The following is a 14,837-nucleotide window of genomic DNA, read 5'->3' as shown; positions in this document are numbered from 1 at the left end:
AATGTCCGTATTGAGTAGGTCCCTGGCTGACGGTACTAACTCTTGTTCTTTTTGCTGAGGTGATTTTTTTCGTCTTGTCATTTTGTCCAGAGGAGAATAGATGAATGAGAGAACAAAATGCTAACAGGTTTACAACGTCCCCAGCAAATATACTGTATACAAATCAGAAAAGACCTGAAACCAGGGGAAAAGAAAGGGAAAGAAAGAAAAAAGAAAGAGAAAAAAAAAGATAAAAACAAAAACAGAACAATACAAAAAAAGCAGAATATGATCAAATATGATCAGGCTAGTGCATAGATCAGTGCCACACACTAGATTTTGGGCGTATTTTGGTCTGTTAGAAAAAAGTGCCTCCTAAAATTTTAAAGGAAGAAAGACATATATGTACAAAATAAGGGTTGATACAATGAAGGGATATAAGATGACTGTAAAGGTGAAAATTATAAAAGATTTTATAAAAGGACTTGATAAGATAAGTTGTTTGAAAAAAGAAAGAAGATTTAAAAAAAAAAAGAAAAAAGGGAGAGAATGTGATCAGGCAGGAGACTAGAACAGAGCCATACACTAGTGATTTAGGGTATATTTTGATCTGTTAGAAGAAACTGTATCTCAAAATTTTAAAGAGAGAACAACTTATATATATATGCCAAAAATAAGGGTAACTACTATGAAGTGATAAAATATGACTCTAGAAATGAAAAATAAAAAATGTTTTGTTTTTTTTTTAAAAAAAGAGATTGATAAGATGTTGGTTGAAAAAGGGAAAAAGAAAAAAAACACAGTTAACAAAAATTAACTTTGATGAACTAATGAATCATGGTAAAAAAAAAAGCCATGAATTCTATGTGCAGTATTCCCCTAGCGCTGGAGTTCTCCCGTTCTCCTTGATGGGTAAACTTGGTCTTGGCTTGCTGGCTGTTCTGCTGATCTTCTGGGGGAGGGGCCTGTTGCTGTGGTTTCTAAATGTCTTTGCCCGAGGCTGAATTGCCCCGCCCTTGTCGGTCTGGGCTAAGCAAGCTGCTCGGGTTTGATCTCAGGAGCTTTTGTTCCCTGCAAGCTCTCCGTACAGCCTTGGAGGACCAGGGCAAAAATGGTGGCCTCCCAATCTCCACCCAGAGGAGCTGAGAACTCGGGGCCCCGCTCCTCAGTGCGCCCACAGAGAAAACAGTCACTCCCTTGTTCCCGGTCTCTGGCCGCTCTCCGTGCTCCCCCGGCCTGTGACCGAGCGTTGCTATCTCTGGCACCCGACCCCATGTGGAGTCTCCAAACCCAGCAGATTCCTGCAGTGCGTTCCCGCGCCGCTCCTCCCCGGGAAGGAAGGGGAGTCTCCCCGGATCTGCCGCCTGTTGGGTCCCTGCTAGAGGAGCAGTGGCCCGACTGTGCCGCGGATCACAGTTTATGGGCACCCCAAGCTGAGAGCCCGCGCCTCAGCTCCGTCTCTGCAGCCGGCTTCCCCACTCCGATACCTGGGAGCTCTGGTGCACTCAGGCACCCCCAGTCTTTCTGTGACCCCGAGGGTCCTGAGACCACACTGTCCCGGGAGGATTCCACCCCCTGCTTAGCCACCGGAGCGACGTCCCTCAGCGGAGCCGACTTCTAAAAGTTCCGATTTTATGCTCCGCGGCTCTATCACTTGCCAGAAGCGGCCGGCGGAGGCCCCCTCCCCCGCCGTCTATCCTCCCGAATATCGCCTCAGATTCACTTCTCCTCACGTCCTACCTTCCAGAAAGTGGTCGCTTCTCTGTTCAGATAGTTGTTGCTACTCTCCTCTTTGATCTCCTGTTGAGTTCGTAGGTGTTCAAAATGGTTTGATCCCTATTCAGCTGAATTCCTGAGACCAGACGAAATCTAGGTCTCCTATTCCTCCACCATCTTGCTCCGCCCCCCGTGTGTGTGGATTCTTTATCCATTCATCTCTTGATGGACACTTGAGTTGCTTCCATATCTTGGCTATTGTGAATAATGTTGCAATAAATATAGGGGTGCATATATCTTTTCAAATTAATGTTTTTGTTTTCTCTGGGTAAATACTCCATAAAGGAATTACTGGATGATAGGGTAGTTCTGTTTTTCATTTCTTGAGGAACCTCTGGTTTGGCTACACCAAATTACATTCCCACTAGCAGTACACAAAGGTTCCTTTTTCTCCTCTTCCTTGCCAGCACTTGTTAGTTCTTGTCTTTTTCAGTAAGTTCTCTTTTGAAACTATGACTCTCATTGCCATCAGAGTATATCCTTGGAAATCAAATTCTGATCCACTTATTCATTTATTTAGAAAATATTTCTTGAAAACTATTGTGTGCCAGGTATTATGCTAAGTGTTGGAAATTCAGAAATAAATAAGACATGTTTTCTGCCTTTAATTGTAATCTCATGGTAGAGAGAAGTAAGGATAGATTCATAGTATTATAAACAAGGCACTTAGCTTATAATAAGGGTGAGGGTGGCAGAGAAAACTCCTTGGAGAAATTAACAGTTAAGTTGAGCCCTGCACCCCTAATAGTTCTTAATCAGGTAAAAGGAAGAAGAGGAGGAAAGACAGGCAGGGAAAGATATTTTAGGCTGTGAGTGCAACCTGGTACATGATCTGAAAGCAAGGGGGAGGGCATAAAGAACTGGAAAATTTTAAGGTAATATAGTGTGTGTAAAGCAGAAAGCATGAAATCCATGGCCAGACAATGAAGAGTTTTGTTAAGGATTTTGGACTTCATCTCAAAGATTATGGGGACCCCTGGAGGATTTTAAGCTGAGGCTTGACATGATCAAATTTGTGTTTTGGAAGGATTACTCTTATAGTTCTTTGGCAAATGGATTTGAAAGGAGTAAGACTGGAGGCAGATTAATCAGTTATTAAAAGCTTTCACTGACCTCAGGAAGTAGCAGTAAATATGTAATGATCCAAAATATAATAAATAGGATCATTTATAGGATCCATTGAAGGATTGAACTTGAAGAGTAAAAAAGAAAAAGGAATCAAGACTGATACATGGGACTGTGGCTTGGGCAACTGAATGGGCAGTTGCTAGTATTCACCAAAGTAGATAATTCAGAAAGATGAGGTACAGGAAGGTCAGGTAATGAACTCAGTTTTGGACACACTGAATTTTATGGTTCTTATGGGCCATTCAAGTGGAGATATTGAGTTAGATATTCATATCTAGATTTTAAATTACAGTAGGAGATGAGATTTCTCAAGTCATGCCTATTGAATGAAAATAGGCTCCATGAAGGACCAACTTTAAAGCTTGTGGGAGGAAAGAGAGAACAAGTGTTCGGAGTTAGGAGGGGAAATGAATCTCCATATCCACTGGATCAAGGCCAAGCTCTTAAATTGTAACTTTTCTCTCCCACTTTATCTCATGCCAATCCCCAATTTACATTTTAAGTTTTATTAGTTCTCTTTAAGTTCTATTAGGTCTTTTAAGTTCTATTAGTACCATGCTGCTAGTGGTTCTCCATGCATATGTAGGGTCTCTATTCCTTGGATATCTTTCTATTGTTTGTTTTTAGTGTTTCTTTCTCTGCCTAGAATACCTGTTCCCTTCCTTATCTGGTTACAGCCTCATTAGCTATCAAAAGTCACCTGAACATTGCCTGCCCTGGGAAGACTTGAGTCCCCTTGGTTGATTTAGATACCCCCTCCTTCATTGCATAGCTTTTGTTTATGTATATATTCTAGCACTTATCACATGGTATTGAAATCATCTGTCTACCTAGCTTAGCATACAGATTTTTCCATGGGTTCAAGAATGGTGTTGCAGGTTGGATTCCCCAGGAAGCAGATTCTGAGATGGAGTTTAGTGTACAAGATCTTTATTTAGAAGCACCCTTGTGGAAACACCTTTGGAAAGGGGAAGGAAGCAGGAGTGGGCCAAGGGAGAAGTTAAGCCTTGATGCAAACCCACTTGTCTCATCTGGCACCATAAAGAACTCTGGAGCTAGAACGACTTTTCAGAGTTGCTTCAAATTGGCAGTGGGATGGTTAGGCATCCCCTACCTGATAAGTCACTGGGAGGAGCTGAGCAGTATTTGCCCTCCTCAGACAGGCTTGCGATCTCTAATTCTTTAGACACACACCTCCCTGCTCCCTAATGCATGGAATCCTGCCTGCTGCATGTATTTATATTACTTATAGTCCTTTGAGTTTACTACCCCTGTCCGTTACTAACAGAGGTTTATTAAACTGAACAAAAATCAATATCACTGCATCACACTTCTCAAGAACATTCATATATATTTATTTAATCCTTTAAAACAGCCCTCAAAATTTAGATATCATGATCACCCCCATTTTACAGATGAAGAGACTCAGTCCCAGAGTCGCTCAGTGATTTACCCAAGGTCTCTAGCCGGGAAGTGATAGGATTATGACTTATATCAAGTGTTCTTATTTAAAACTTCATACTCTTCCACTGTGACATCTGAGGGTGTTGAGATGTTACTGATGGAAGAAGACTGGGTGGAGATAGGTCTTGATTAATCTAGGCTAGATGGAAAGGAAAAATACGCCTTAACAAAACCAAAAATATTCAGGAAGAAAGAAACTAGAAAATTTCTAAGCTGGCAGCCTTGGAAAGGGGAGACTATTCTTTTAGGACTTCCTTTCCTCAGAAGGTTTCAAAGGAGTAAAAACAATTAGAGCTCCAAGAGAGAGTAGGAGACAAGACAAGGTTGATGATCAAAGGGGAGAGCAACGTAGGAAAATAACAACATTTCATACACAGCCACGCACACACTAAAAATGTGTCAGCAGCACGAGGTCATTGTTAACTGCCAAGGATAAGACTGAAATAGATTGTTAAATGAGAAACAATATTGCCAAGGCTGAGTTGTTTGCCTGCTTCAAAAGGACAAAATTCTGAGAGGCAAAATGAAAGAAAATTTATCCAATTGACTATAAAATGGAAATAGGATGGCTCCAGTGCTGGATATGGATTAGAACTTTTTCTTTCATTACACTAAACTTGACTAGTCAAAAGACTTTGAAAATAACATTTTTCTTCTCTACATAACTTTAAATAGAGGATTTTTTAAAAGAAATTTGCTTTTTATTAAAATGCTGGGAGGTAAAATTTTTGTCTTCATTAAAAAAACATTTTAAAGTTTAATTTTTACAGTTACAGAATACTTGTTTCAGACAGGAGAGATTTAAGGACACATACAAGATATATTTTTCAGGTAGAGCTAGCTTGCTGATGAACTACATATGGAGTGTGAGGGCAAGAGAAGAATAAAAATTGATACCAAAGGTTTGGGCCTGAGCACAAATGAATGGTCACTGAGATGCAGAAAACTATGACAGAAAGGGCAATGCACATGGTAAATATCTGGATAAGGAGAATATTTTTCCCCCTCTTAAAATCTTAAGATATTGATGACTATCAAAGGCAAAAATTTTAACATTGTCTAATGGGATTTTCAGTGTAAGTAGATGTAGTACTTATGACTGTATGTACTATATGGTTGTAAGATTTCTGCATTTCACTTGAAGGGTAACATGTGAATTCTAAGTAAACTGAAAAAAGTAGGGTATATAATTGTAATCCCTAGAACAAACTCTAAAATATTTATGCAAATAAATAAAATACTAAAATATATATTTTTTAAATCCAATAAAAGGCAGAAAAGGGAAGACAAGAAAATCAACACAGAGGGGACCAACATAAAACAAATAAATGGCAAAACTAAATCTAAATAAATTAATAATTTCCTTAAATGTAAATACTCTAAACACATTAATTAAAGACAGAGTTAAAAAAGTACAAAACCCAACTATAGGATATCTGCAAGAAATTCACTTTAAATATAATAATATAGACAGGTTAAAAACAAAGTGATGCAAACAGATATACAATAGAAATACGAATAAAAAGATAGTGGTAGTGGCTTTATTAATATCAGACATAGATTTCAGAACAAGGGAAAATACCAAGGACGTTACATACTGATAAAAAGCATCAATTCATCAAGAAGATATGATGGTCCTAAATGTTTATGCACCTAAAAACAACTTCAAAATACATGATAAAAACTGATAAGATTAAGTGGAAGAATATTCAAATCCATTATACTTAGAGACCTTGAAACCCCTCTCTAAATAATTAACAGAACAAGTAGACAGAAAACCAGCAAGTATATAGAAGATCTGAATAATACCAACACCTATTTGACATGTATAGGAATGTTCACACAATGACAGCAGAATACACGTTATTTTCATCATCACATGGAACATTCACCAAGATATACCAATTTTGGGCCACAAAACAAATCTTAACAAACCTAAAAGAATTGAAGTCATACAAAGTATGTTTTTGTTTTTGTTTTTGTTTTTTTTGGTGAAAAAAATTTAATTTAGATTTAGCCAGCTGGACTCAGTTTAGATGATTCCAATTTTGTTGGCAACATCCAAAGCATCATAGGAGCCAGTCAAACATATGCCGCCTTCTCTCCATCAGGCCTAATCAAGGTGTTGACCTTGGCCATGTCAATGTCGTAGAGCTTCTTCACAGCCTGTTTGATCTGGTGCTTATTGGCCTTGACATCCACAATGAACACAAGTGTGTTGTTGTCTTCTATTTTTTTCATGGCTGACTCAGTGGTCAGGGGGAACTTGATGATGGCATAGTGATCAAGCTTGTTTCTCCTGGGGGCGCTCTTTCGAGGAAATTTGGGCTGCCTCCGCAGACGCAGTGTCTTGGGTCGTTGGAACGTAGGTGACGTGCGGATTTTCTTTTTTTTGTGACTGTGGACGCCTTTCAGCACCGCTTTCTTGGCCTTCAAAGCCTTTGCTTTGGCTTCAACTTTGGGAGGGGCAGGGGCTTCCTTCTTAGCCTTTGGCGCCATCTTCGTAAAAGGGATTTCCAAGGCTCGTTTCCAAGGGCTTATAGAGCAGAGTCCCCCAAAGTATGTTTTTTGATCACAACAGAATTAAGCTATAGTAGCAGAAGGATATCTGGAAAACTCCCAAATATTTAGAACTTAAAAACATAATTCTAAATAATTCATAGGTCAAAGAAACTTCCTAAGAAATTATAAAATATTTTGAGCTGAATGAAAATAATACAACATATTAAAGTCTATGGGATTCAGTTAAAACAATGCACAGAGGAAAATTTATAGCACTAAAATGTTTACATTAGAAAAAAAGAAAGGTCTCGAATACGTAGTCTTTCATTTTGAGAAACTAAAAAAAATAAACTAAACTCAAAGCTATCGGAGAAAAAATTGTAACGATAAGAACAGAAATCAATGAAACTGAAAACAAACATTAGAGAAAATTAATGAAATTAAAATCTAGTTATTATTTATTTATTTATTTATTTAAAGATCTTATTTTTCATGAGAGAGAGAGAGAGGCAGAGGGAGAAGCAGGCTCCCCGATGAGCAAGGAGCCCGATGTGGGACTCGGTCCCAGGACACTGGGATCATGACCTGAGCCAAAGGCTGATGCTTAACCAACTGAGCCACCCAGGCACCCCAAATAGGATTTATCTTGGTAATGCAAGGTTGTTTTAAGATTCAGTATCACTGTAATTTACTACATTAACAGACAAAAGAAGAAAAACCACTTAATCATTTCAATCATTGTAGAAAAATTTTTGATAAAACTCAGCATTGATTCATGATAAAATTCTCAGCACTCTAGGAATAAAAAGGAACTTCTTTTACATGATTAAGGATATCTATAAACACCTGTAGTTAACATCATACTTAATGATGAAAGACAGTATTTTCCCCTAAGACTAGGAACAAAGCGAGGATGTCTGCTCTACCACTCCTATTCAATGTACATAATGGAAATCCTAACCAGTGTAGTAAGGCAAGAAAAAGAAAAAAAGGCATTCAGATTGGAAAATAAAACTTTCCAGATGACATTATTGCCTAAGTAGAAGACCTTAAAGAATTCACAGAAATGTTCCTAGAACTTAAAAGTGAGTTTGGTAAATCTCAAGCTATAAGATTAAAATACAAAAAGCAATTGTATTCCTATATAATAACAATAAACAATTGGAAACCAAAATTGAAAATTAGTACCATTTATGGTAACTCAATAAATAAATCAATACTTAGGTATAAATTTACCATGATCTGTATGCTTAAAATTATCAAACACTGATGAAATTAATAAAAAGAAGACCATGCCCATGGAATGGATGATTCACTATAGTTAAGATGTCAATTCTTTCCAGTTTGATCTATATATCTAATGCAATTCCAATAGAAATCCCAGTCGTTGTGTCTGTCTGTATTGGCAAACTGAGTTTAAGATTTATGTGGAAAGGCAAAGTAAATATCCCATTTCAATTCTGAAAATGAACGAAGCTGGAAGACTCATACTACAACATGAAGACTTACTGTAAGGCAAGTCATCAAGGAAATGAGATACTGATGAAAATATAGACACACAGTTCAATGGAATGGAATAGAGACTTGAGAAATAGACTCACAAAATTATGGTGGGTTAATTTTTGAAAAAGATACAAAGGCAATTCCATGGAGAAAAGATAGTCTCTTCAAAAAAATTGTGCTTGAACAACTGGACATCCATGTACAAAAAACCAAAAATGAACCTTGACCTATACTTCACATTTTATACAAAACTAACTGAAAATGGGTAATAGAAGTAAATGCAAATCATAAATCTATAAAACTTTTGAAGAAAGCCTAGGAAAAAAATCTTTGTGGGCTTGTATTAGGTGGAGAATTCTTAAATATGACACTAAAAGCAAGATTTATAGGAGAAAAATTGACAAATTAGACTTTATCATACTTAGAGACTTTTTGGATTGTCAAAGTTGCTGTTAAGACAATGAAAACACAAGTCACAGGTTGAGGGAAAAATTTGCAAATCATACATTTAGCAAAGACCCTGCACTTAGAATATATAAAGAACTTTCCAAAATCAACAATAAGAATACAACCCAATTTTTTAGAAGGCAAAAAATTTCAGTGGACACTTCATCAAAGGAGACATATAGATGGCAAAAAGTGCATGGATTCTCAGCATTATTAGGTATTAGTCATTAGAGAAAGACAAATAAAAATCACAAGGTAAACTACACACCTACTATAATTACTAAAATTAAAAATGAACAAACAACTGGCAATACCAAGTCTTGATGAGGTTGCAGAATAGCTAGGACTCTCCCCATACATTGCTGTGAGAATGCAAAATGGTACAGCCACTCTGAAAAACAGTTTGGAAGTTGCTTATCAAATTAAACATATACTTACCATATGATGCACTGATCCCATTCCTGAGTATTTATTCTGAAGAACGGAAGACTTACATTCACACAAATACTTGTACAAAAACGCTTATAGCAGCTTTTATTCAAAATTGCCAAAATGTGAAACAACCCAAATGTCCTTTAATGAGTGAATAGATTAATCACTGTGGTATATCCATGCAATGGAATACTGCTTAACAATAAAAAAAATAAACGATTTCATATATCCAGCAACTTGAATGAGTGTCAAAACCATTCTGCTGAGTGAAAGAAACCAAGTTTTCGAAGTTACATACTATGTGATTCTATGTACATGTCATTCTGGATATGCTGAACCTCCAGGGATGAAGAACAAATCTGTGGTTTTCTGTGGTCAGTGGTGGAATGTTTGACTAAAAACAGGGGGTAGGGGAGTGATGGAAACTGTTTTGTGTCTTGATAAGGGTGGTGGTTAAATGACTGCATTTGTCAAAACTCTTTGAATTTCACATCAAAAGGTTGGATTTTATTGTATGTGGATTAAAAATAAAAATTTAAAAAGTAACAGTACAGTTTCAGGTTAGAAATCACACAGACACACTAAGTTGAGAAGAGAGAATCTAACTTCTGTGCTCCTATCCCAATGGTACTTCAATTATTTTAGAAAAGTCTGTAGATAGGTAATGGAGTGTGTGCTGTTGGGTTAAATAGCAGGGGATCATTAAGCGTATGGGCTAGAAAATGTACTGCACAGTTAGAGTGGTTGTTAGGACTTACATGTGTGAAAGGGGTAAAGCGGCTTAACTTGATGAGTGTCTTCATCTGTTGTGGTCTGCTATAACCCGATACCATAGACTGGGTGGCTTAAACAACAGAAATTTATTTCCCACAGTCCTAGAGGCTGGAAAGTCCAAGGTCAGTACCAGCAGATTCAGTATCCTCACCTGGCAGAGAGAGAGTAAGAAAGCAAGCTCTCTTGTGTCTCTCAGGGCACTAATCCTATCTTAAGAGCTCCACCCTCCTGACTGAATTATCTCCTAAAGGCCCCATCTCCAATACCATCACATTAAGGCTTAGGATTTCAACATATGAATGGCGGGGGGGGACACAAACATTTAGTGCATAGTAATGGACTCCCCTGAATTGCCCAAATTGAGTTTGCTTGTGTTGGTGATAACGGGGCTCGTTTCCTTGGCCAGGTCTATACTAAATGGAATAGAAGCTTTTCTGAAGTCCTAACTTTGCTTAATCACATCCCCTTACCCTCCTACTTGTTCACTAGTAAGGGAGGCTGGGTTCATCAGGCAGTCAGTGTCTAGTTGTGTTTCCACACAACGGTCTCTCTAAAACATTGAGCCACTCTGAGAACAATGCACCCCATGGGGACATTTTCCAAATTAATGCTCTTATTTGTTATGGGCCATTAAACTAGAGCAAACAAAGAAACTTAAAAACCCCAAAACCCAGTTATCCAATTTTGAGGTGAAGATTTAGTTAGAACCAAAAGTATATGTTAAATTTCTTAAAAGACCCAAGAGTTAGAGCACAAGTATTAGAAGATCAATGAGAAAAAAAAATCAAGCACTCTCAACTGAAATCTTGCAGAAGCCTGGCTTTCATAAATAGATGACTTATGGCTTTTGGTCTCAATTATTTAGGGAAGAAATGTTGGTTTTCCAAAGTCCTTTGGAGGGAGAAATGAAACTAAAAATGGATGTTCTCAAAAAATAAAAATACATTAGAAAATCATCAAATGAGATTCACTTAATCATAAAAAATATTTATAGGTTTCCTACTAATATTGAACCTCAATTAAGTTTTAGACTTCCTTTCTGACCAGAAAAGCATCTGTTCTGGGTTGTTGATTCTGCTCAGTGCAGTGCCCTGGTTACTAATTAGCAAGGTTGGGAATGAGATGGACATTCTTTTGTGGAAGTTAAGGAAACTGACAAAGATACATACATTCCATCTATTTCTAACTGTAGGTGGAAGGTAGAAATAACTTTGAATAAGACCAGGATTTTTCTACTTAAGTACTTTGGGGTTTGATCTTGGATGCAGGTGAATATGTAGATATTCAGATCTTCTCCATTCCATCCCATGGAGTAAGGATGACTTAATATCGTGCACGTGTTCCCCTGCGATCCCTCCCATACTCGTGCGTGCCCTGCCCGAATTCTTCTTCACATAGTTGCTTTGGGCAGCCAACGGTGTATTGGTTTGCTAGGGCCGCCATAACACAGTACCACTGGCTGTGTGGTATAAGCAACAGAAATTTAGTTTTCAAAGTTCTGAATCCTGGCCGTCCAAGACCAAGGGATCAGCAGGTTTAGTCTCTTTTGAGACCTCTCTTGGCTTGCCTATATATGGCCACCTTCCTTCTGTGTCCTCCCATTGTCTTTCTTTCCTCTGTGTGTGCACTTCCCTGGTGTCTGTTTTGTGTGTTTTCCTCCTAGGACACCAATCAGATTGGATTAGGGCCCACTCTAAAAGGCCTCATTTTAGTTAATCACCTCTTTAAAGACCCTTGCTCCAAAAACAATCACATTTTGAAGCACTGGGGGTTTCAACATATGAATTTGGGTTGGGGGGGGAGCAGGACACACAATTCAGCTTCTTCCACTCATTCCACTCACATATAATCTATTTGCTATCTATGCCACAGATTGTAAATGCAGTGTTTTACTTAAGAATAATTAAAAAGTGAGTATAACCTTTTTTTTTTTTAACTGCAAATATTTGCCAACCCCTGAACCAGAGTATACTGCTTTAGAGGGGTTTATTGCATGATCCCATCTTCAGGCAGCCTTCATGTGTCTTGAGGCAGTGGGGCAGGAGGTGCCCAGAGCAATACTCCCCTCAAGGGTGCAGCAGAATCATCTGGAAATGGTTTCTCAATGGAATCTGTGTCAAAGCTTCATTGCCACCCCAGAGTCAATCAAAGCCAAGAGCTGTAGGGGACTGCCCTAAAACACTGAGTCAGCATCGCTGCCTTTGGGAGTGTTCCTCTACCTCCTTAGCCTGGAGGGGAGCCAGGATTGTAAAACCTAAAAAATTTGAGCCACAGTGCTTCTATCTCACTGGAAAACATTGCAAACACATTTGCACATGCACGCACACAGATTAGAAGAATATTTCTTAACAAACTTCAGTTAACAGCCATTGTCACTGAAGAGCGACGAAAACCGTTTATCGTTTAAGAAATTACTCACACTCACAGATTGAGAGCTAGGAATAGTCCCATTATTCTAAATGTAACATCCAGGGAACTTACACTGAGAAATGGGACAAAGGGATGTTAAGGCCTGCAGATCGGCGTTTAGCAAAGAACATACGAATGTATTTCTCAAGCATTGGTGAATTCTCCAGAATTGTGCAACAGATACTGGCTCAGAACAATCCACTTGAGACAAAGCAGTGGTTATATTTTAGCTACCTACTCTGTTACCTTTTTTTTCCTAGATAATATATAGTATTCTTTATTCGAGAAGCACATTTTAGCATTTCTGGAATGGGACTTCAGTTTTACAATAAATATAAAATTTCATGGGGTCTCTCTCCTTCTCTTCTTCCTCTTTTTCCTCCACTTCTCCTTTTTCCTCCCTGGAAAACCCTTATTAAAGAGAGCTGGTGCATTTTACAGAAAACCATGTCTTAGAATGGAGGTCAAGTGTTTCCAATGTGTTAGAAGTCCAGGTTGAAGACTAGCATTTCCATTTAGTTCTCATTTGGTTCACAGTGTAGACGCTGATGATTTGCCCTCCAGGATTAGAAGGAACTTCAGTGGATCTGTGCTCTGACATCCTCTCTTAGCAGGGTTCTTATCAGGGGTGTGTCCTCACAAGGCCCTGAGAGGACTAAGCCTGCCAAAGGCCTTGTGATGTGCTGGCAAATGCGAAGTTCCAGAAACAAACACAGTGACCTTGATGGCAATACAATGTAACGTCTCTTTGCTTCAAATCTATACAAATATATATTTGTATAAATATAAATTTCAGAGAAAACCTTTGTTTTGCAAGGTAAAATACACTGTGTGTATATATATATATCACACATATAATTTATAATATATATGTAATTATAGTATATGTAATTTATATAATAAAGATATATAATATATATGTACTTTCTAAACAAAAAGTAAAAGCTACCATCTTACTGTAAGTTAGAATAAAAGAACATTAGCTCTAAAATCACTGGAATATACTAAATAATTACATCAAGAATAGGCTAGAAATTAGTCTTCTAGAACAATCTGCCTCATAAATTAGCACGAGAGCTTATTTGCATATATGCTATGGGTGCATTTGAAAGTGTGTGCATGTGTATAGTATATATGGCATATGTAACATTTTAAAGGGAGTAAACACCATGTAGTTAATTCCTATGGCAAAAGATAATTTCAGTGTTTTTGCAACATTTGACAATCACTTCATCTTTGTAATACCATCTAAATTAGCATTTTTAAGAATCCCATATATTACCTAACAGAAAAGGCCTAAGTAGTATCAAAAGAGACTGGAGGCAAATTAAGTTTCCTTTTGTCCAACTTTGTGTCACTTCCTGCCTCCATAAATAGGGAAAGCAAAATATCTGTGCTTCTTATTCATGTACATCTGCCAAACCAATTAACACCTCCTGAATGTTATCTTAATTGCATTTATTAACATAACATTAACATAGCAGGGAGATAACATTCAGGAGGTATTAATTGGTTTGGCAGGCACTCTTGAATGGGGAGCACAGAGAAGGGCCCTTCTCAGTATCTTGCTTTTTTTTTTGGCTGTGGAGGAGAGGAAATGAGATTACATTGGAAGAGAAAAAAATATATCTTAACCAAAATGGCAGACACATCACAGGGTCACTTGGTTCTGCTTTCTAAATGTTGCAAAGAGATGCCTGGCTCTGAAGCCTGACTCTTGGACAGTTTACCCAGATGCTCCCTCTGTACCAGTGGCTCTTTACAGCTCTGGCTCAGGAGGCCTTTGGAGGTGTGGAGGCACAGAAACGCCTCCCGGGGATGCAACTGAGCTATAGTCATAAATTTTTACAGTACCGTAACTGCTTTAAAAGTAATCAGAATAAGTTCCTCTGATGAGAATTTAATACAGCTCCTACCCTTATAGAATCATAGAACTATAGAATGTTATAACTAGATTCATCCATCAATTCATTCAGTAGGCATTGTTGAGCACCTACTATAGTCCAGGAACAGTATAATGCTGGGGTAAAGAGATAAACAAGACTCAATACCTGGCTGAAGATGTCCAGCTGGCCCAGGAATTAGCCACGTAGATAGTGATTGCGGGTGTGTGGCTTACAGTAGACATCTAATACATATTTATTAAGTGAATGAATTCATGAAACGTTATCATTGTGGTTCCGCTCTTGTGGTGGTATGGAGGGTGGGAAGGGTGGGGTTTAGAGACTCATGTATAAGAAGGCAAAACTGAAGACAACAGATGATATGGAAAGAGTCGAATGATTAGGGCCCAAACCAAGGCAGAAACACTAGGGATGAAGGGGAGGGTATAGCGAAGGAGGTCCACATATAGCAACATTTGTTGAGGGTTTTCTTTGTGCCAGGCAGAGCTCAGAGCTCTGAGCACATGCTATGAATTTAAT

General features: G+C 38.1%; 1 protein-coding gene and 1 long non-coding RNA gene across 3 annotated transcripts in view; one reads left to right on the top strand and one right to left on the bottom strand.

Moving 5' to 3' along the window:
* The window catches only part of LOC113935073, a 165,218-nt gene that overhangs the window by 72,353 nt on the left and 78,028 nt on the right, over nt 1–14,837 (top strand). The window lies entirely within an intron of this gene.
* Nucleotides 6,430–6,846, bottom strand: LOC113935071 (60S ribosomal protein L23a-like). Its single transcript, XM_035723815.1, has one exon. The coding sequence runs from the start codon at nt 6,844–6,846 to the stop codon at nt 6,430–6,432; it is 417 nt and encodes a 138-aa protein (XP_035579708.1).

The sequence above is a fragment of the Zalophus californianus genome, chromosome 13 (assembly GCF_009762305.2).
Source record: "Zalophus californianus isolate mZalCal1 chromosome 13, mZalCal1.pri.v2, whole genome shotgun sequence".
NCBI classification, from domain to species: Eukaryota; Metazoa; Chordata; class Mammalia; order Carnivora; family Otariidae; genus Zalophus; species Zalophus californianus.
Note: the sequence above shows the minus strand (reverse complement) of the source record. Positions and strands in the feature narration are given on the sequence as shown.

What these genes read in the sequence shown, in the direction of transcription:
- LOC113935071 (XM_035723815.1), bottom strand. Translation starts at nt 6,846, where the DNA reads ATGGCGCCAAAGGCTAAGAAGGAAGCCCCTGCCCCTCCCAAAGTTGAA.